Here is a 23175-nt window from a genome sequence, read left to right as displayed (position 1 = left end):
CTTTATTTTTGGTGACTCCAAAATCACTGCAGATGGTGACTGCAGCCATGAAATTAAAAGACACTTGCTCCTTGGAAGAAAAGCTGTGACAAACCTAGACAGAGTATTAAAAAGCAGAGACATTACTTTGCTCACAAAGGTCCATCTAGTCACAGCTATGGCTTTTCCAGTAGTCATGTAGGGATGTGAGAATTGGACCATAAAGAAAGCTGAGCACCAAAGAACTAATGCTTTTGAACTGTGGTGTTGGAGAAGACTTTTGAGAGTCCCTTGGACTGCAAGGATATCAAACCAGTCAATCCTAAAGAAAATCAACATTGAATATTCATTGGAAGGAGTGATGCTGAAGCTGAAGCTCCTATACTTTGGCCACTTGATATGAAGAACTGACTCATGGGCAAAGACCCTGATGCTGGGAAAGATTGAGGGCAGGAGGAGAAGGGGATAACAGAGGACAAGATGATTAGATGGCATCACCAACTCAATGGACATGAGTTTGAGCAGGCTCTGGGAGTTGGTAATGAATAAGAAAACCTGGTGTGCTGCAGTCCTAGGGGTTGCAAAGAGTCATACATGACTGAGAGACTGAACTGAACTTCCAGTGAATATTCAGGGTTGATTTCCTTTAGGATTGACTGGTTTTATATCTATTTTCAGTCCAAGGGATGCTCAGAAGTCTTCTCTAGCATCTCAATTGGAAAGCATCAATTCTTTGGCATCCAGCCTTCCTTATATATAGTCTATCTCACATCCTCTGAACACTACTGCTGGAAAAACCAAAGCTTTGACTATATGGACTTTTGTTGGCAAAGTAATGTCTCTGCTTTTTAGTATGCTGTCTAGGTTTGTCATAGCTTTCCTTCCAAGAAGCATGTGTGACCTGGTACTTTATGTATTTAAGAAGAAAAACCTGCTGCGGAGATGTGCTGAATAGAATGGGTGCTAAGTCCAACCCTTTGTGACCCCATGGACTGTAGCCCACTAGTCTCTTCTGTCCACGGGGTTCTCTAGGCAAGAATACTGAAGTGGGTTGCCAATTCCTTCTGCAGGGGATCTTCCCAATCCAGGGATCGAGCCCACTTCTCAAGTCTCTTGCATTACTGAGCGGTTCTTTACTACCAGCACCACCTTGGAAGCCCTGAATAGAATAGGACTTATTATTTGCAGAGAAGAGGATCCCTCATTGTGAATTGTGAAACAAAGCAATTCCTTGTACGTCAGCCCTCAATAAGTGTTTCTTTATTTGTAAAGTTGTGTGACAGCCTGTAGTGGTCTTTGGAAGCACGTCAGGGAAAGTCAGGAGTGAACGGCTGTTAGCAGTGGGGTTGATCTCTGAAGGGCTTTTGATGACAAGCTCACTGCATCTATTGACTCCCTAGGAAGTCTGAGGTCACAAGCTTGGCCAGAACACATGAGCCCAGATAATGAAGATGGTTTTGCCTCTTGAAACAAAGCCAGAAATTTTATCTACTTCATTGTGCACTCTGGGTCATGTGCTAACGATGGGGATTTGTCTAATACTAATCCCGCTAATGACGGCTTCTCCCAGCCCTTACACAAACCCCACCAGGCCCCGTGATTTGGCAAGCCAGACAGAATAAAGGCAGAACGGCATTTGGCTTTTGAACTGAGTTCAAGGCAATTAAAGTCATGGACTAAGGAGGGAAGGAGGGGGTTCAGAAATACCAGTATAATAAGTAGTATGACTGGAGCGCTCCGTCAATTAACTCAATTAGACAAAGCCTGTTTTAACCGGGGAAGGCGGAGAGAAGCGCTCCTCTCATTAATCTGGCTGTTAGAGGAGCTTCTGATGCAATGAAATTTGTTTTAGCGGTTTGCATCACATAAAGTCGTCTGTGTGTGTGCATGTACACACGAGCACACATGTGGGTTCTGTAATTTTTGTGGGTCTTTTTTTCAAGAGGAGAGCAATAGAAGGCAGATCCAAAATATACCCCCTAAAACGTAAATTTCCCCCAAATAAAAAAGCGGGTGAATGCTCAAGAGCCCAAGAGTGGAAGGAAGACCAGGAGAAAGCTGGAGAGAAGCAAGGAGTGGAAGGCGAGAGAGAGAGTTCTCCCGGTTCTAAAGCCATGAGCCCCCTTGGGTGGGGGCTTCTGCTCGGCTGTCTGGGTTGTGCGCTCCCATCGGGGGCCCGGGCGCAGTTCCCCAGGGTCTGCATGACGGTGGGCAGCCTGCAGGCCAAGGAATGCTGCCCGCCGCTGGGCGCCGACCCCGCCAACGTCTGCGGCTCCCGGGAGGGCCGGGGCCAGTGCGCGGAGGTGCAGACCGACACCAGGCCCTGGAGCGGTCCCTACGTCCTGCGCAACCAGGACGACCGAGAGCGATGGCCCCGGAAGTTCTTCGACCGGACCTGCAGGTGCACAGGTGAGCAGGCAGGCGGATGTGCGCATGCGCCCAGCTGGGTGGGGCTGAGGGAGGAACCCATTCCAAGGCAGAGATGCTCGGCCTAGGCTTTGAAAGGCAAACCAAGTTGGTCCATTGGCATTGAGTAAGGCTGATGTCTGGATATATTCTGCACACCTTTTAGTAGATCTAGTTATGAGAACTAAATAAATATTCTGTGGGCCACTCTGGTTCTATGAACGCGTGCCAGCACACCATGGGCTTGTCTTTTGGCGAGGGAAGCTAAAGAGTCCCAGAGTCAGCTTTGAAACTCAGAGCAAGTCCTTTCAAGATGGATTCAGTGCCCTCTCCTTCTGAGATGGGTTTGCACTTGTTGAAGAGGGAGGGTGGGTGATTCTTGGCATCGGTAAGACAGACGTCGCGGGGTAGGTGTTTTGAAGTTCGAGTCTCAGCATTTCTGACGATCTGAACAGGTCTTAAGCAGGATATATCTTGCTCGTGAAGGTTATGACTGGCTTGTAACTTTGCCATCCTTGGGGAGATGGACGGACAGAGCTGAAGAAGGGAGGGTGGTTTTTAGATAACAATGGCCTTTTTCACTCCTGTCTGGGTGTGATGTGAGCATTTCAGAATTTATGCGGTATCCCTCTTTCAGACCTTGGTCTCTCTTATTACCTGTTTTTTTTGAAATCTCTGTGCACTTCTTACTCCTCCCGCTCTTCTGAGCCTTCTCAAATCCTTTTTAGTGAGGCTCCCCTCCAGTGTTCAGCAAACATGCACAGCAGTGATAAACACTCAAAGGCTGGCAGGGCATGTGAAACACACACACAAAAACATAAGCAGTAACTTTAGCAAAGCCCTTGGAAACTGTTCCACAGTGTCCAGCTGCCTAAGAGGTTTTCTTTTCTAATTATGTTTTTATTGATATTTTATGATGCTAGAACATAGGAGAATATAGATAATAGAGCTATGTAAGGACATAAAAAGGTAAACAAAAGGCTGTGATGTTGATGTAAGAATGAGATCAGATTTCTAACTGAAAATTCTGAAGCTATTTTATATAGAATGGATAAGCAAGGCCCTTTGTATAGCACAGGGAACTATATTCAATATTGTATAATAAAACATAATGGAAAAGGAAAAATTCTGGCTTTATAATCATTATTTTGTAGTCATATTGTTAATTCTGTAATTCAAAGGATTTGTTAGTTTTGTCTTGGGGTATTAATTGTGACAATGTCTGTAATAGCATGTTGAATGTATACTATTCATTTTTTTCTGATCTAATTGACCACTTGCTTCTGTAGACATTATCTCATAGATTCTCATGGTTTTTCAATCTAATGAGATGCAGCAGGTTTCATATTACTTGTGGGATTGGAAACCACACTACACAGTGACTTCTTTGTTGGTGACTCAAAAATTCTTCTAGAAAGCTTATTTCCAGGTCAGTCAATGATAGAGTGCCACAAATTAGAAACTTTGGGAATCTCCATTTCATGGAATCCAGGCAGCAGAAGACATTAGGAACTCAGGTATAACTGCTAACTCTCCTTATTGCTACCCATACCTGGGCTTCCCAGGTGGTACAGTGGTGAAGAATCCACCTGCCAATGCAGGAGGCCCAGGTTTAATTCCTGGGTCAGGAAGATCCCCTGGGGAAGGAAATGGCAACCCACTCCAGTATTCTTGCCTGGGAAAACCATAGACAGAGGAGCCTGGTAGGCTACAGTCCATGGGGTCCCAAAGGGTCGGTTAGAACTGAGCAACTGAGCACATGCACCCACGTCACTATCTATTCTATCTTTCTGATCTGACAAGGAAGTTTTTTTAATTTAAGTGAGATGGTAGGAATCAGGGATGGTAGAATAGAAGAGATAATTGCAGTCTCCCTGTCCTGAGGGAGTACTTACAAATATTCCCTCTAGAACTGGCAGTAACTTAGGGTCACAGTGACCTACTTTCAAAATGTTCTCAGGAGGATATGTGTGTTCAATTGCTCATTTGTGTCCAACTCTTTGCTACCCCATGGACTGTAGGAGCCACCAGGCTCCTCTGTCCATGGAATTTTCCAGGCAAGAATACTGGAGTGGGTTGCCATTTCCTACTTTAGGGGATCTTCTTGACCCAGGGATTGAACCCGTGTCTCCTGTGTCTCCTGCATTGACAGGCGGATTCTTTACCACTGCGCCACCTGAGCTTCTTAGGTAAACATACCTAAGAAGGCAATGGGCCAGAAACAGGGCCTGACCTGTAAGTACAGAAGGACATCGCGTATCTGTAGACCAATCAAAGGAAGCAGGGTGTATGGTCTCCATCTCCAGCCATTGTCAAGACCAGGACTGTCTCTTAGAACCCCTTGTCTCCCTCCTCCAGGATCTGATCTGTCTAGATGTCTGCCGTCTATGGGGTTGCACAGAGTCGGACTCGACTGAAGTGACTTAGCAGCGGCGGCAGCAGCAGCAGACTCATTCAGGACCATAGCTCTTTTCATCCCAGCTTTCAATTGACTCCACTTAGGTTGGCTAGATTGTCTTTTTCTTTGAGCCTCAGGACAAGAGACTAAGTCCTTAGTGATTGGGCTGGACAGGTATTTCGTATATCCAATAATCACTGTGATGTGTCATATGCCCCAAAGCAAGACACATATTTTTAAGTTTATTCTCCCTAAAGAGTGAATTGCTTGCTTTCTCAGGCTAATTTCTTCATGATTTAGGAGGCAGTCTTCAGAAGTTAAACTTGATCTTCAGTGCCCAAAGTACCACCCCCCCACCGCCATAACCTCAAAATTCTTTGGCAAGTAGATTCTTCTAGTGTCATCTCAAATTTATTAATGAAATGTAGATTAGCAACAAGACTGTTGATGACCTTGGAATTTTGTTAATTCCGTGGAAAGATAAACACACCATTCATCTTTAATGGACATTGAGATTGTTTCTTCATCTTGGTCATTGGGAATAATGCTGAAATGAACATGGGAATCTCAATATCTTTGTGAGATCCTGATTTATGTTCTTTTGGATAAATACTTAGAAATTGGATTGCTGGATTGTATAGTAGTTTTGTTTTTAATCTTTTGAAGAACCTTCATACTATTTTCCACAGCAGCTGCATCATTTTACGTTTCCATCAGTAGTGTGCAAGGGTTCCAATTTCTTTGCATCCTAGTCAGATGGTATGTATTTGCAATTTAATGCTATTCAGCCCTAGAAAAGAAGGAAATTCGGCAGTATGCAACAACATGAATGAACCTTGAGGACATTGTGCTAAGAAGATAAGTCAGCCACAGAAAGACAAATACTGGATAATTCTATGTACGTGAGGAATCTGAAATAATCAAATTCATATAATCAAAGAACAGAATGGTAGTTACCAGGAGCTGGGAGGGAGGGGAAATAAAGATTTAGCAATCAGAGGCCATAAAGTTTCAGTTAATCAAGACGAATAAGATCTAGAGTTCTGTACAACACTGTACCTAGAGTCAACAGTAATGTTTTAAACAATTAAACGTGTGTTAAGAGGGTAGATCTCATGTAAAGTATTCTTAGCACAATAAAATAAAAATAAAAATAAACCACCCATAGTCTCCACGATCTTGAAGTTGGTAAAGGATTTTAGCTCAATAAAAATAAATAAATGCAAGCTCTGATGGGAAAAAAACCCCTAAATTATGTACTCAAATTCTCTAGAGAGAACTTTTGTATTCTCTGTGGGGATAATTTCAAACTGAAAAATTATTGAACTTAATTTTCAAGAAGAGCTTAATTTCAGGAGATCTTGGCATCAGCGATTCACCTTCCAAATCTCACCTGCCAATTGGCATTCCCGAGAAAAGACCAGTTGCAGCTGTGTCTTTGGACTTTTGAAAAGCGTGCACCACACGGTTTATGAACAATTGTCTGAGAACTTCTTGTCGTACACCTAAGTGCCTCCATCTTCCAATCTCTAAAATGGGGATAATGATGAAACCACACTTGTAAAATCCTTTTGAGCTCTGTAGATGAAAGGCCTCATGTGAGTGTAAAGTATTGTTATTAATATAATAGAATCTCTAATTAAAAGGAATAGGCTATTTAGAGCTCCTTGTAAATTCACTAATCGGTGGTCTTTAAACTTATTTAGTCTAATAGCCTTTGGAGGTTGAGCTGATGTGGTTCATGTGGGAACGTGCACTGTTTCGTTGCTCTCATTCTCTTTCCATTTTTATCCTGGTCCTAAGTAGGTATAAGACTTTGTCTTTTTAAATTTCATTTTTGCTCAAGGACATACTAAATAACAGATAGACTGATATCTAGGGACCTTTTACTTTTTCTCTCTCCATTCCCCAGTGAGATAATGCAATCCTTCCTAAAGGGTCTCCTTTAAAAAAAAAAAAAAAAAACTGTTGCTATTGGTGGATTAATGGAGAAACTCAACTCATTAAATTAATGTAAGGGACTGCTAGGAAATTTAAGTTAAAGAAATAAACATTTTGTGTGGTAAGGTTTTATGTTACTGCATTTTTCAGTTGTCTTCGATATTTTAACGAATTCTTTAGACCAGGTTTAGAAGCACAAATATGAAAGAGAGCTGACTGCAGAGCTGTGGGGCATGTTTTCTCTGAGACATGCTGGGAAAGGGATTTTTAAAAAGTCAAATACATTTCTAGGTAATAGGTGAGCTCAAATCCACACCAACGCTTTCTTATTAGCATTTCTGCACTGCTTTTCGTGGGCAACTTTGGCTTTGTGAGAGGAGATGGCTTTGTTCAACACAGTTGTGAACCATCTCTGATCTTCTGAGTCAGAATGAGTCATTTCATCTTCTGTCATCCATGGTGCTCAGTTAATTCTTGTTTTCACTTTTCCCATAGTTAGGCTGGTGTTGATATTTCATCGCACTCATGTTCCTCATACCACTAGATGAAGGCACCGAGCCTGATTTATATTTATATCCTCTAGCACTTAATGCCTTTTATTCAGTCATTCATGACTCCTTCATCAACCACCTAACCAATGTTTATTTAGCACCAATTATGTTAGGTCCTTCAGATACTAAGGGGAAAACCCCAACACGATTTTTGATATGTCCAAATGTGCTAGTTGAGTAAGACAGGTATGAAAACAAATACTTAAAGACTATGAGATTTGATCCAGTAATGGTAACGCTTCATATAGAACGTACTATGTACCAGTACTGCTCTATGTTACCATGACTGCTTTCTGTAAGAACCCTTTATTCCAATAGGACAGGTTTTGAGAGGTCAAGTCCATAGTAATTAAGTGTGGCAGTTATATGGATGTACATAAATATGTGGGTGTGCAGAGAAGGGCATGTTTAATTTTGACATTTCTTTAGGTAATAAGTGCTAAAAACTTTTTTTGAGTCAATGAACGAGGGAGATGGTTATTGGTAATTTTGTTTCTAGCAACCAAAAAGAATATTAGTAGAGAAAATGTAGAGATCTTAAAACTCATGGCCTAGGTCATGAATTACTCAGTTTGAATAATGAGACACCAAAATTCAAAGACAAATTTCATTCCAAATCTAAAAGTGTATTGAATTTATTATTTCAAAATTTGTGCATGCTATTTCTTAGCATTTAGAAGGAAGCAGGAGAAGGCAATGGCACCCCACTCCAGTACTCTTGCCTGGAAAATCCCATGGATGGAGGAGCCTGGAGGGCTGCCGTCTATTGGGTCGCACAGAGTCGGACACGACTGAAGCGACTTAGCAGCAGCAGCAGCAGCAGAAGGAAGCAATTGCTCTCCTGTTGTGGAGTTGTAACTACATGTTCACCTCTGATCATCTGGCCTTGGGGAAACAACTGGAAGTTTGGGTATTTAGTATTCTTCACATGCATTTTGTTCAATCACTTCTCAAAAAATACTCTGCTCCTATGCTGCTGCTGAGTCACTTCAGTCGTGTCCAACTCTTTGCGACCCCATGGATGATAGTCTTCCAGGCTCCTCTGTCCATGGGGATTCTCCAGGCAAGAATACTGGAGTGGGTTGCCATGCCCTCCTCCAGGGGATCTTCCCAACCCAGGGATGAAACCTGCATCTCTTATGTCTCTTACATTGGCAGGCAAGTTTTTACCCCTGGCACCACCTGGGAAGTGCACTCTGTTCCATTAGAAACTGTGGGGTGGAATTTTGTTTCTCTACCAGCTTGGAGAGGGGTAAGTCAGCCCTGGGCAGAGCGCTGCAAAAAAAAAAAAAAAAAAGAAACTGTGGAAGTGGAGGGATGTATTTCAATCAAGATGTTTTAAAAATAGATATGATTCAATTATAGTAGGCACCCCAAGGGAAAATAGATAGACTCCAAGCTCCATGAAGACTGAAGTACCTTGCATAACATCTGATACTGTAGTAGCCATTGAATAAGTATTGATTAAATAATTTATATTTAACAGCTTCACCTGAGTGATCAACATAATTTTAATGTTTAATGTAAACTGTTCAAAAACTTGATTTTCAGTCTTGGGACTAATAGAATTTTCCCTTTTAACTATTATTTTAAACTTATTTTTTCATTTGGTGTTGAAACAGGAAAATGCAAGTAAAGCTAAGTAGAAGGCAATGGCAACCCACTCCAGTACTCTTGCCTGGCAAATCCCATGGATGGAGGAGGCTGGTAGGCTGCAGTCCATGGGGTCGCTAGGAGTCGGACTCGACTGAGCAACTTCACTTTAACTTTTCACTTTCATGCATTGGAGAAGGAAATGGCAACCCACTCCAGTGTTCTTGCCTGGAGAATCCCAGGGATGGGGGAGCCTAGTGAGCTGCTGTCTATGGGGTCGCACAGAGTCAGACATAACTGAAGCAACTTAGCAGCAGCAGCAAGGGTAGGTAAGGGGTGCCAGTGTTAAAGGACCTGCCTGCCAATGCAGGAGACATAAGAACTGTGGGTTCTATACCTGGGTTGGGAAGATCCCCTGGAGGAGGGCATGGCAACCCACTCCAGTATTCTTGCCTGAAGAATCCCATGGACAGAGGAGCCTGGTGGGCTACAGTCCATAGAGTCGCAAAGAGTCGAACATAACGGAAGCGACTTAGCACGCACGCACACACAAGGGTAGGTAAAATATTTTGTATATTACAAACAGCATAGGACTGCCCCCTCTCAAATTCTTCCTACTTATGATATTTTTAAGGACATTTCTTTTAATCATCGAAAAATAGCAGACTGTATTTTCTTTATACAGGACTCATGCTCATTTTGTTCTCATGCTGTTGGAAAATTTTGTTTTCCTTTAGGGATCCAAATAACCCTCTTTTTTATATTTTTATTTATTTATTTGGCTGTGTTGGGTCTTCGTTGTGACTCTTCGCTGTGTCATGTGGGATCTTTCTTTGTGGCAGCACGGACTCTCTAGTTACGCTACACGGGCTTAGTTGCTCCTCAGCATGTGGGATCCTAGTTCCCCAAATAGGGATTGGACCTGTGTCCCCTGCATAGCAAGGAGGGTTCTGGGCCACCAGGGAAGGCCCTAACCCTCTGTTTAGGGTCATAGTATGTTTTACTTACATCTATTTTGGTACTTGCTGATTATCAAAATTACTTGCAGGGCCTGCTTTTCCTTCTGATTCACAAGGACAGGGAGAGAAAGGAAGAAGAAAATTGAGAATTATTGAATCCTTCTGTTACATGCTTTTTATATCCCTTTTTTAACTTAAAAATGTTAAATTTCAACTTTATTGATGTATAAATGGCAAATAAAATTGTAAGATATTTAAAGCATCCTTTGTGATGATTTGGCTTTTTGCTCCTTTCATTTATTAAATGAAGATTCATTCATCCAAGGCCCAGCACAGGCCTAGGCAGCAGGATAATTGCCTTCTAGGTGCCTGTAGCTGAGCCAGTAGATGTCTACAATTGCCACCATTAATTCAATGAAAAAAGAAATAGGAGGTGTCCTGGGAACACAGCTTGGGGGTCATCTGACCCTAAGTGTGGGATCAGGAATGACCTTGTAGAGACCCTATGGTGCAGCTTAAAGGAGGACTAGGCAAACCAGGTGAAGAGGAAGGTAGGAAGACTGTGAGGGAAAAGTGTTCAAAACAGAAGGAAGAGCAAGTAAAAAGATCTGGGAGGAAGAGGAGGAGAAGACAGGGAGCTGATATATTAAATGTTTCCTACAACCCCTAGGAGATAAGTTATTGCCCTCTTTTGTTTCAACACACAAACAGTATTTAAGTGTTTATTCTCTAACTTATCACTACCTAAGGAATGAGGTGCTGGTCATACCAAATGCAATGAAAGTGAAAGTCAAAGTGTAGTCACTTAGTCATGTCTGACTCTTTGTGGCCTCATGGACTGTAGCCCACCAGGCTCCTCTGTCCATGGGGATTCTCCAGGCAAGAATACTGGAGTGGGTAGCCATTCCCTTCTCCAGGGGATCTTCCCGACCCAGGGATTGAACTGTGGTCTCCGGCATTGCAGGCAGATTCTTTCCTGTCTGAGCCACCACGGAAGCCCAAATACAATAAAATAATCAAGGCTAAACAGGGAAAAGTCAACCTAAAATAATTTCAATTTTAGAAATTGAAAAAGGCTAAACAGAAAAAGGCCCGGAGCTTGGTATGACTAGTACTCGGTCCCTGAGATGATAAAATGGAAGAGCAGTTTGTGCAGAGACGGGCAACCCTGCAGTGATTTGCACTTTCTGACACTAGGGCCACTAATTCACCTTTATGACCTGCCAGCCTCCATTGATTTTGTCTTAACTCTGTCTCCTTTGTAACATAAACCAGCTTTTTAAATGTTGGATTTCACCTAAATTCCTGGAAATCAGTTTATTTATTTTCATTCCCCCGTTAGGTTGGTGTATATTCTCTTCCTTCTGTAGATCAATAACCTTCTGCATGTGCTTCAGGGCAGAGGGACCCAGCAGTGATGACATTTGGGGCTGCAGCTCCGCCCCAGGAAGGGATACCTGACATGATCCATGAGTGGAACGGATGGCAGCACTTGTCGTAGTCTCCCAGGGCTTCCATAACAAAGGACCACAGACTGGGTGGCTCACACAGAAACTCATTCTCTCACAGTTCTGGAGGCCTGACATCCCAGATCAAGGTGTTAGCAGGGTGTGTGTCTTGAGGTCTCTCTTGGCTTGTTGTGTCCTGACACCCCTCTCTGAGTCCAAATTTCCTTTTCTTATGAGGACACCAGTCATGTTGGATCAACCACAACCCCCTCCCTGCCCCACCACAGTGCCTTCATTCTAACTTATTTTTAAAAAGACCCTATCTCCAAAAATAGCCACCAAAATGCTAGGAGTTAGGACTTCAGCATATGAATTTGGTGGGGATTCACTTCAGCTCGTAACACCATGGAATTTGTTTCATGTCCTGTTTCTTTGCTGGGAATATTTCTAGAAACTCTCTGGTGTTCAGTCCCCTTGGAGAGACAAACATTTCAAGCAGAGTGCAAGGAAAGGCAACTGACCTTCTCTTCCGTTCTACTCCAGAAATTCCTTCCAAGCTATGTAAGCTGACTTCTTCTTCCATCTTTCCCTTAATTTCTCAAATGCACTAGGAAACTTCGCCGGCTATAACTGTGGAAACTGCAGGTTTGGCTGGACCGGACCCAAATGCGATCAGAAGAAACCATTGGTTGTCCGGCGAGATGTCCATTCCTTGACCCCTCAAGAGAGGGAGCAATTCTTGGACGCCTTAGACCTCGCAAAGTACACTCCGCACCCCGACTACGTGATCACCACGCAACACTGGCTGGGCCTCCTGGGGCCCAATGGGACCCAACCACAGATCGCCAACTGCAGCATTTACGATTTCTTTGTGTGGCTCCATTATTATTCCGTCAGAGATACATTATTAGGTGAGCTTTCCCCGCTTTACCTTAAGGTATCCTAGGGGCGTCCTAGGTGGTTCGGTGGTAAAGAATCTGCCTGCCAGTGCAGGAGCCTCAGGAGACTCAGGCGTTCTGAAATCATGCTCTATTTGCAATTATCCTCACTTTTGAGGCTCCTCGTTGGGGTTAGGGTGAGTGAAGACAGCTTGCTTTGAATAGTAAGATTCTCATTTGGAATCTGTCCTTGTGTTTGGGCTTCCCTGGTGGCTCAGCAGTAAAGAATCCGCCTGCAATGTAGGGGACTTGGGTTCCATCCCTGGATTGGGAAGATCCCCTGGGGAGAGGATGCCAACCCACTCCAGTATTCTTGCCTGGAGAATCCCATGGACAGAGGAGCCTGGCGGCTTACAGTCCATAGCGTCACAGAGTCAGATGCGACTGAGCACAGCACAGCCCTTGTGTTTACTGCTCATTTCCCCTCCTCATTTTGTTTTGAGAACTTTAAACTTTGTTCTGCATTGAAACATTTACAAAGGGCTGCCTAGCCAACAGCAGCGACAGCAGTTTCCCCCCTCAGTGTGGGTCTTTTTAAAACTTGCCTCACAGGTAAGCATCTGTCTTTCTGTATCGATAAATACGGAGGCTCTTCTGGCTATAAACCTTTATAGTTTTCTTGTCATCACTCTGAAGAATTTCTGCTTTATGAGAGGGTAGTCTCTCAAGAGGAAAAGAAAACTATAGTTTCTGGTCGCATCTAGGAATTAAATTTATATTCATGTCTGTTCATCTCTCTGAAGTTATTATGGGGACTTTGAAAAAGAACTAAAGTTAGCTCAAGTTTCTACATAACCATCAAAAGCTGTTATGAGACGGAGAAGAAGGATTGGAAAGGCAGTAAGGAGGTCATTAAATCGCCCAGAGCTTTTCACTAAAATTGGCAGTTCCAGAGGCCAGCCAAATTGGTTTGAATGTATTTTTCCTCTCTTCTGGTCTCGGCAACCATGCTTGTCAGCTAATAGTTGTAACTGATTGATGGCTGAGGCAAAACCCGTGAAAGTTCCTTTTGGTTCCAAATGCTGAATTCAGACTAAGTGTAGTTGAAGTTGCTTTGTTATTCATTAATCCCTCCCTATAAATGCAGGCATTTGTAAGGAATAGGTTAGAAAAAGTCTTTAAAAATATATTTCATTTAGATCTTAATGATCTGTTCTTTGGGATACTCTTATTTTATCTTCCTGAAGCACTGCTTCTAAATTAAATTTATAACAGGAGCTCTTAAGATGACCTGAGTTTCTCCAAATCTCTGCTGACCATCAGACTTTTGAAAGATGAAGGAGAATTTATCCTGAAAGTGCTATTTGCCTCTGAGATTGTTTTGTTGTGGTTGTTGTTTTCAGAGGAATAAATGACAAAAACAGTTGTTTTCCCTTATGGTTGAAGAGGAAAGGTGGATGGGGAGATAAAATAGGAATTTGGAATTAACAGACACACACTGCTGTATATAAAATATTAATAGATAAACAATAAGATCCTATTGTATAGCCCAGGGAACTATATTCAATATCTTAAAATAAACCACAATGAGAAATGAGAAAAAATATATATGTGCTTCCCAGGTGGTGCAGTGGTAAAGAATCTGCCAGTGTAAGAGACGCAGGTGCATTCCCTGAGTCAGAAAGATCCTCTGGAGAAGGAAATGGTAACCCACTCCAGTCTGCTTGCCTGGAGAATCTCAGGGACAGAGGAGCCTGGAGGGCTGCAGTCCATGGGGTCCCAAAGAGTCGATGACTGAACATGTGCATGCGTGTGCGCATGTGCGCACACACACACACACGTGTTCAGCAAACTGAATCACTTTGCTTTCCCCGAAACATTATAAATCAACTATTGCTGTAATAAAAATTAATTAATTTAAAAAAATCCAGTTGTTCTCCGACTAAAACATCATGGACTTACTGGCTCTCCAGCACATCCCAGGTAAGGTTCACGTTAAAAAATTATATTCTGTGACCTCTAACATGTTTCCCAATTGTTTTAGGACCAGGGCGCCCATACAAGGCTATAGATTTCTCACACCAAGGACCTGCCTTTGTTACCTGGCACCGGTACCACTTGTTATGGCTGGAAAGGGATCTCCAGGTTGGTCAAAAGTTTCTTTTAGTTTTGCTTTGTATTTGGGCAAGACCCGTCTAAGTCTTTGCTTCCTTCATTTTCTTGTTGTTTCTGATGACATGAATTGAATGTCTGGTCATGCCCTTTGCTTTTAGCGCCTTACTGGCAATGAGTCCTTCGCTTTGCCCTACTGGAACTTTGCCACCGGCAGGAACGAGTGTGACGTGTGCACGGACCAGCTGCTCGGGGCAGCAAGGCAAGATGATCCGACTCTGATTAGTCAGAACTCCCGATTCTCCAGCTGGGAGATTGTCTGTGATAGGTAATGACACGGGTACCTGCTGTGGAAATCCAAGAGACCACATCTCCTCATGTCTGAGAGATGGACAGTCACTTCACAATTCGGTTTCTAATGCGTGTTGAATTCTGTTTGCATGTTTCTGAAGGTTATTTTCCTGCAGGAGGTAGGATTTTTTTAAATCCTGAGTCCTTTAGTAAAAAAAAAAAATAGAGGTATGGAAATCACACTTATAACACTGAGTATGCTTGGCCATCACTTTGAGATCCACTGTTTTAAAATGAGAAGTAGTTCCTGTATTCAGCCATGTCTTAAGCTCCGATCACATTCTAAGCAGTTTAATAGTGCTGGGAATACATGGATGGATAAAATACAGCCTTCCTTTGGAATATCGTTTTATACTTACAAAGGTAGATGGCTGGTAAACAAATTACAGTAAAACGTGAGAAGTTATTTTAATAGGTGTGTGTGCAAAGCCAAGAAGAACATCAGGGAAAGTCTTTAGGAGGTAGAGATAATTATCCTGAGACTTCCAGCAGGCACAAACCTCTCAACCACAGGTGGGGGAGGGTGGTGTGTCCTCGGTGGGGGGAACATTATGTATGAAGCTAGAAAAGCCTCTAGAAGCTGTCTGGTATGGCTGGACCACAGGGTTCTGGGGAATTGAGGAGAACAGAAAACTGGGTGGGGAGACAGATCTCTAAAGTACTAAAACTGGATCATGTGCAGCTGGTGTAGGAACTTTTTTCTACCATAAGTTATACCAACAAATGTTGGTTATTAAAAAAATACAATACTCAAATACACACAAGCAGCCTGTAGCTCATGAAGAATTCTGTCCTCAGTGATTCCTTGAATGTGTCTCTGAGCACACATCTCAGGAACAGATTCCCCAAGCAGCTCTTCTGTCTCTCTGTATTTGTTTGTTTCCACCACAACCCTCGTGTGTTGAACCCTGCTGTGCTCACGCCCTTGTCCTGTGTTTTTGGACTGCTCCATGGCACAGAGCATTGTGTCCACACCCCAGGCTGGGCATGCGTGTGTTTTCGGGGGTCCAGCTCACAGGGACCCCATCTTCTCCAACCTGAGCTTTTCCTACAGCCTTCCAGACAGTGCCCATGGGGATGTAGTAAGTGCTGTGTATGTGACTCTGAGTCATTCCAGAAGGCTCCATTTCTCATAGTGTCGTGGGCTATTAGTTGGTGGTATGTGAAAAGAGATTTTTCTGATCAGATAAATTTAGAGAATTCTGAACTGAAAAAGTCTTTAGAAGTTTTAGAATGTCTCAGAGCCTTTAAGTAACCGTATTCTTATTTTTCAAGAGGGGCTTAAACTTACCTGACCCTGACACCCTTAATTTCACAGGCCGTCTCACTGGAATGCTCTGGGAAAGGCAGCTTTTAGAGGCTGTTTCTGCCTAGTTTTTAGGCACCAGCCTATTTCATCTTCCTGTGTGTGCTGATTCTATTCTCACACACTCAGTAAGATCCCCTCATCCATTAAAATCCACACAGAAACGTCTTTAAAAATTAATCTCTACCGAATGAAATACTGCTCTGATGGTGGAATTCCAGGCCACAGCAGGCACGTGGGATTTAATATTACGGGCAGGGGTCCCCAGCCTCTGGGATCTAATGCCTGATGGTCTGAGGTGGAGTTGATGTAATAATAATAGAAATAAAGTGCACAAAAATATAATGTGCTTGAATCATTCTGAAACCATCCCCCACCCCCCACCCCCTACCCCAGTCTGTGGAAACATTGTCTTCCCCGAAATCGGTCCCTGGTGCCAGAAAGGTTGGGACCCACCTTCTCAGCCTCCATGTTTGCCAAGTAACCATCCCAACCTTAGAACATTTTCTAACACGGCATTTCTCCTGATTCCTCTCCTCCATATAGTATCATCTGCTTTGACTCTGACCACCTCCATTTGTCTTCAGTTTGCCTGGAATGCTTTCCTAGCTTCACTTCTGCCAAACTGGCTTAGTCAAAGTCTTTCAGTCGTGCCTGACTCTTTGCGACCCCAAGGACTCTACAGACCATGGAATTCTCCAGGCCAGAATACTGGAGTGGGTAGCCTTTCCCTTCGCCAGGGGATCTTTCCAACCCAGGGACCGAACCCAGGTCTCCCACATTGCAGGCAGATTCTTTACCAGCTGAGCCACCAGGGAAGCGCATGTGTGCTGGGTGCTTGAATTTATCAGATCAAACTGGCTTAGCTCAGTGTTAAAACAGTCTACCCTGGTCTCTCTTCAGTTACTCCAGATTCAAATGGATGTACAATAGGAGCCACTGTCTTGCCTAGTAAGCCGTCTTACTGTCTTTCCAATGGAATGGTAATTTTCCTCGTTATTTATGTGTTGATTCATATTTCATGCATCTATGTTTTCAAAACTCCTTCATCCATAATTGCTTTTGGAAGCAGTTCTTTTACCACACATGTTTGACCCTTGTAAGGTAACTATAGTAAAGTTTTACCGCAACTATGACCTTGATTGGTTTGTTGGGCTCAAAGTTATGATACTATCCATGAACTAACAGGTATTTCTAACCTCCTTACACATTTTAGCTTGAATGACTACAACCGCCGAGTCACCTTGTGTAATGGAACCTATGAAGGTTTGTTGAAAAGAAATCAAATGGGAAGAAACAGTGAGAAATTGCCAACTTTAAAAGACATACAAAATTGCCTGTCTCTCAAGAAGTTTGACAGTCCTCCTTTCTTCCAGAACTCTACCCTCAGTTTCAGGTTGGTGCTCTGATGTCTATATTTTACTGTCCTTTTAAGATTTCCATGCTTGTAGTTGTAATGAATGGGAAAGAAAGCTAGATGTTGGGAGACATCAAAGCTCAGTAATAGGGAAGCGCTTTGTAAGAGGATAGCAAGGCATAGTGTTACCTATCATTAATTGTTATTTAGTTGCTTAGTTGTGTCTGACTCTTTTCAACCCCATGAACTGCAGCACGCCAGACTTCCCTGTCCCTCACTATCATTAAGAGCTTAGTTTTTATATCTTCTAACTCAGCTATTCAAAACCACCTTTTTGCATTTCTAATTTCTATACACATATAAGTACAGTCTTCAGAACCATGGTACCTCACCAATTACATAGAGTATTTAAAATATATTTTCTTGTGTTCTTTCTTATTTTTTTCTGCATTAATGAAATATCAGCCATAGACCTTAACGTTTGGTTCTGAGATCTTAGAGGAGTAAAGAATCCGCCTGCCAGTCTAATAGACAAGAGATTTGGGTTTGGTCCCTGAGTTGGGGAGATCCCCTGGAGAAGGAAACGGCAACCCACTCCAGTATTCTTGCCTGGGGAATCCCCATGGACAGAGGAGCTTGTAGACTATAGTCCATGGGGTCACAAAGAGTTGGACACGATTGAATGAATGAGCACATGCACACAGACTAAATGCTACTCAGATTTCAGCACAGCAACATTAGGATACTTGAAATTTAAAGGCCAACTAATAATTTTCTCCCTCTAAAAAGATTGTAAGAATTATGAGAAATAATTATGTAAAAATAAATAAATAATTATGTAAGAATTATGAGAAATGGCTATGGGCTTCCCTTATAGCTCAGTTGGTAAAGAATCTGCCTTCAAGGCAGGAGACCAGGGTTTGATTCCTGGGTTGGGAAGATACCCTGGAGACAGAAATGGCAACGCACTCCAGTATTCTTGCCTTGAGAATCCCATGGACAGAGGAGCCTGGCAGGTTACAGACTATGGGGTCGCAAAAGTTGGACCCGACTTAGGGACTAAACCACTATGTGTGGCTGTAAGTAAGATTTTTTAAAAATTTGTTTATTGTTTATTTGGTTGCACTGGGTCTTAGTTTTGGCATGTGGGATCTAGCTCCATGATCAGGAATCGAACCCAGGCCCCCCTGCATTGGGAGCATGAAGTCTTAGCCACTGGACCATCAGGAAAGTCCCTATAAATACGATTTTAACAAGCATCTTTGAAGATCCAGAAAGGAATGCAGATAGATTCATGGTTTTCATGACTAAACCTTACAGTAACTGTTCAACTCTGAGCCCCTTGTGTTGCTCAATTGTGTCCAACTCTTTGTGACCCCATGGACTGTAGCCTGCCAGGCTCCTCTGTCCATGGAATTTTCCAGGCAAGTAATATTGGAGTGGGTTGCAATTTCCTTCTCTGGGGGATCTTCCTGACCCGAAATCAAACCCATTTCTCAATGTCTCCTGCATTGGTCCCATTTCCCTACACAATCTGAAATTAAAAGACTATTACCTAGGCTGGAAACAAAAAGAGAGCTTTCTTTGTCAGTTCATGACTCTAGTTGCTGAAATACTGATTTCTCTCAGGAATGCCCTGGAAGGGTTTGGCAAAGCAGATGGGACCCTGGACTCTCAAGTGATGAATTTTCATAATCTGGTTCATTCCTTCCTGAATGGGACAAGCGCTTTGCCACATTCTGCTGCCAATGATCCTGTTTTTGTGGTATGTTCAAAGACTCAGACCGGATGAAAAATATTCTAGATAATGTATTGGATTTATTTGCTTTTCAACAAGATTAAGGTTTGGTGTGTGTTTTATTCTCTGTGTGAACAATAGGATGTATGCATATGTCAATTAATTTTAGTCTATACCATACGGGTGGTTAGAAAGTGTTTGAAGTCCCCTCAGCCATGCTTTAGAGATGGTTGGTTAGCTTTGGGATGACCCTGGATGGGAGTGTGGGCAGCTGTGACCGGCGCACTAAGCGCAGGCGGCCGAGAGGAGCTACCCCACGTCCGAGGTCAGGGGCAGGAGCCGGGAGGACCCCATGACCGAAGGGCGGCGGCCAAGAGGAATTACCCCACGTCTGAGGTCAGAGGCAGCGGCCGAGAGTGCCAGACCGCGACGGCGCAGAAACGGCTGAGAGGAGCTACCCTGCGTCTGAGGTCAGGGGCTGCGGCCGGGAGGAACTACCCCACGCCCCCAAGCCGGAGGCCAGGGGCGGCAGGCGGGAGGAGCTACCCCACACCCCCACGCCAGAGGCCAGGGGCGGTGGCTGGGAGGACCAACCCCACATCCAAGGAGCCGTGGCTGCACTGGCGCAGGAGGGCCTAGAGGAGCTATCCCACGTTGAAGGTCAGGAAGGGTGGCGGTCAGGAGATACCCCTCGTCCAAGGTAAGGATCAGCAGCTGCCCTTTGCTGGAGCAGCCATGAAGAGATACCCCACGCCCAAGGTAAGAGAAACCCAAGTAAGACGGTAGGTGTTGCAAGAGGGCATCAGAGGGCAGACACACTGAAACCATACTCACAGAAAACTAGTCAGTCTAATCACACTAGGGCCACAGCCTTGTCTAACTCAATGAAACTAAGCCATGCCTGTGGGGCAACCCATGATGGGCGGGTCATGGTGGAGAGATCTGACAGAATGTGGTCCACTGGAGAAGGGAATGGCAAATCACTTCAGTATTCTTGCCTTGAGAACCCCATGAACAGTATGAAAAGGCAAAATGATAGGATACTGAAAGAGGAACTCCCCAGGTCAGTAGGTGCCCAATATGCTACTGGAGATTAGTGGAGAAATAACTCCAGAAAGAATGAAGGGGTGGAGCCAAAGCAAAAAGAATACCCAGCTGTGGATGTGACTGGTGATAGAAGCAAGGTCCAATGCTGTAAAGTGCACTATTGCATAGGAACCTGGAATGTCAGGTCCATGAATCAAGGCAAATTGGAAGTCGTCAAACAAGAGATGGCAAGAGTGAATGTCGACATTCTAGGAATCAGCAAACTAAAATGGACTGGAATGGGTGAATTTAACTCAGATGTCCATTATATCTACTACTGCGGGCAGTATTCCCGCAGAAGAAATGGAGTAGCCATCATGGTCAACAAAAGAGTTGGAAATGTAGCACTTGGATGCAATCTCAAAAACAACAGAATGATCTCTGTTCGTTTCCAAGGCAAACCATTCAATGTCACAGTAATCCAAGTCTATGCCCCAACCAGTAACGCTGAAGAAGCTGAAGTTGAACGGTTCTATGAAGACCTACAAGACCTTTTAGAACTAACACCCAAAAAAGATGTCCTTTTCATTATAGGGGACTGGAATGCAAAAGTAGGAAGTTAAGAAACACCTGGAGTAACAGGCAAATTTGGCCTTGGAATACGGAATGAAGTAGGGCAAAGACTAATAGACTTTTGCCAAGGAAATGCACTGGTCATAACAAACACCCTCTTCCAACAACACAAGAGAAGACTCTATACATGGACATCACCAGATGGTCAACACCGAAATCAGATTGATTATATTCTTCGCAGCCAAAGATGGAGAAGCTCTATACAGTCAGCAAAAACAAGACCAGGAGATGACTGTGGCTCAGATCATGAACTCCTTATAGCCAAATTCAGACTTAAATTGAGGAAAGTAGGGAAAACCACTAGACCATTCAGGTATGACCTAAATAAAATTCCTTATGATCATACAGTGGAAGTGAGAAATAGATTTAAGGGCCTAGATCTGATAGATAGAGTGCCTGATGAACTATGGAATGAGGTTCATGACATTGTATACGAGACAGGGATCAAGACCATCCCCATGGAAAAGAAATGCAAAAAAGCAAAATGGCTGTCTGGGGAGGCCTTACAAATAGCTGTGAAAAGAAGAGAAGCAAAAAGCAAAGGAGAAAAGGAAAGATATAAGCATCTGAATGCAGATTTCCAAAGAATAGCAAGAAGAGATAAGAAAGCCTTCTCCAGCGATCAATGCAAAGAAATAGAGGAAAACAACAGAATGGGAAAGACTAGAGATCTCTTCAAGAAAACTAGAGATACCAAGGGAACATTTCATGCAAAGATGGGCTCGATAAAGGACAGAAATGGTAGGGACCTAACAGAAGCAGAAGATATGAAGAAAAGATGGCAAGACTACACAGAAGAACTGTACAAAAAAGATCTTCACGAGCCAGATAATCACGATGGTGTGATCACTGACCTAGAGCCAGACATCCTGGAATGTGAAGTCAAGTGGGCCTTAGAAAGCATCACTACAAACAAAGCTAGTGGAGGTGATGGAATTCCAGGTGAGCTATTTCAAATCCTGAAAGATGATGCTGTGAAAGTGCTGCACTCAATATGCCAGCAAATCTGGAAAACTCAGCAGTGGCCACAGGACTGGAAAAGGTCAGTTTTCATTCCAATCCCAAAGAAAGGCAATGCCAAAGAATGCTCAAACTACCGCACAGTTGCACTCATCTCACACGCTAGTAAAGTAATGCTCAAAATTCTCCAAGCCAGGCTTCAGCAAGATTTGAAGTGTGAACTTCCTGATGTTCAAGCTGGTTTTAGAAAAGGCAGAGGAACCAGAGATCAAATTGCCAACATTTGCTGGATCATAGAAAAAGCAAGAGAGTTCCAGAAAAACATCTATTTCTGCTTTATTGAGTATGCCAAAGCCTTTGATTGTGTGGATCACAATAAACTGTGGAAAAGTCTGAAAGAGATGGGAATACCAGACCACCTGATCTGCCTCTTGAGAAATCTATATGCAGGTCAGGAAGCAACAGTTAGAACTGGACATGGAACAACAGACAGGTTCCAAATAGGAAAAGGAGTACGTCAAGGCTGTATATTGTCACCCTGTTTATTTAACTTATATGCAGAGTACATCATGAGAAACCCTGGACTGGAAGAAACACAAGCTGGAATCAAGATTGCCGGGAGAAATATCAATAACCTCAGATATGCAGATGACACCACCCTTATGGCAGAAAATGAAGAGGAACTCAAAAGCCTCTTGATGAAAGTGAAAGTGGAGAGTGAAAAAGTTGGCTTAAAGCTCAACATTCAGAAAACGAAGATCATGGCATCTGGTCCCATCACTTCATGGGAAATAGATGGCGAAGCAGTGGAAACAGTGTCAGACTTTATTTTTGGGGGGGCTCCAAAATCACTGCAGATGGTGACTGTGGCCATGAAATTAAAAGACGCTTACTCCTTGGAAGGAAAGTTATGACCAACCTAGATAGCATATTCAAATGCAGAAACATTACTTTGCCAACAAAGGTTCGACTAGTCAAGGCTATGGTTTTTCCTGTGGTCATGTATGGATGTGAGAGTTGGACTATGAAGAAGGCTGAGCGCCGAAGAATTGATGCTTTTGAACTGTGGTGTTGGAGAAGACTCTTGGGTGTCCCTTGGACTGCAAGGAGATCCAACCAGTCCATTCTGAAGGAGATCAGCCCTGGGATTTCTTTGGAAGGAATGATGCTAAAGCTGAAACTCCAGTACTTTGGCCACCTCATGGGAAGAGTTGACTCATTGGAAAAGACTCTGATGCTGGGAGGGATTGGGGGCAGGAGGAGAAGGGGGCGACAGAGGATGAGATGCCTGGATGGCATCACTGACTCGATGGACGTGAGTCTGGGTGAACTCCGGGAGTTGGTGATGGACACGGAGGCCTGACGTGCTGCGATTCATGGGGTCACAAAGAGTCGGACATGACTGAGCAACTGAACTGAACTGAACTGAACTGTATGGGAGTTTACAGTTCAGAGGTGGATTCGTAAATTAGCATAATAAGATTATTCGTGCATGCGTGCTAAGCCGCTTTAGTCGTGTCCAACTCTTTGCAACCTAGT

At 43.4% G+C, this 23175-nt stretch overlaps 1 protein-coding gene across 1 annotated transcript in view; it reads left to right on the top strand.

Annotated features, from left to right (window-relative positions):
• Window positions 1-2078: 2078 nt before the first annotated feature.
• DCT (dopachrome tautomerase) overlaps window positions 2079-23175 on the top strand; it is a 39678-nt gene continuing 18581 nt past the window's right edge. The window contains exons 1-6 of the mRNA XM_086330207.1: window positions 2079-2388; window positions 11887-12186; window positions 14198-14298; window positions 14427-14593; window positions 17139-17318; window positions 18909-19044. Of these exons, the coding sequence (XP_086186333.1) occupies window positions 2094-2388; window positions 11887-12186; window positions 14198-14298; window positions 14427-14593; window positions 17139-17318; window positions 18909-19044 (1179 nt within the window). The 5' untranslated portion in view covers window positions 2079-2093. The remainder of the gene's footprint in view (window positions 2389-11886; window positions 12187-14197; window positions 14299-14426; window positions 14594-17138; window positions 17319-18908; window positions 19045-23175) is intronic.

The sequence above is a fragment of the Bos grunniens genome, chromosome 12 (genome assembly GCF_055505025.1).
Source record: "Bos grunniens cultivar Pamir isolate PY7600 chromosome 12, Bosgru_T2T1.0, whole genome shotgun sequence".
Lineage (NCBI taxonomy): Eukaryota > Metazoa > Chordata > Mammalia > Artiodactyla > Bovidae > Bos > Bos grunniens.
This window is presented reverse-complemented; position numbering and strand designations above follow the sequence as displayed.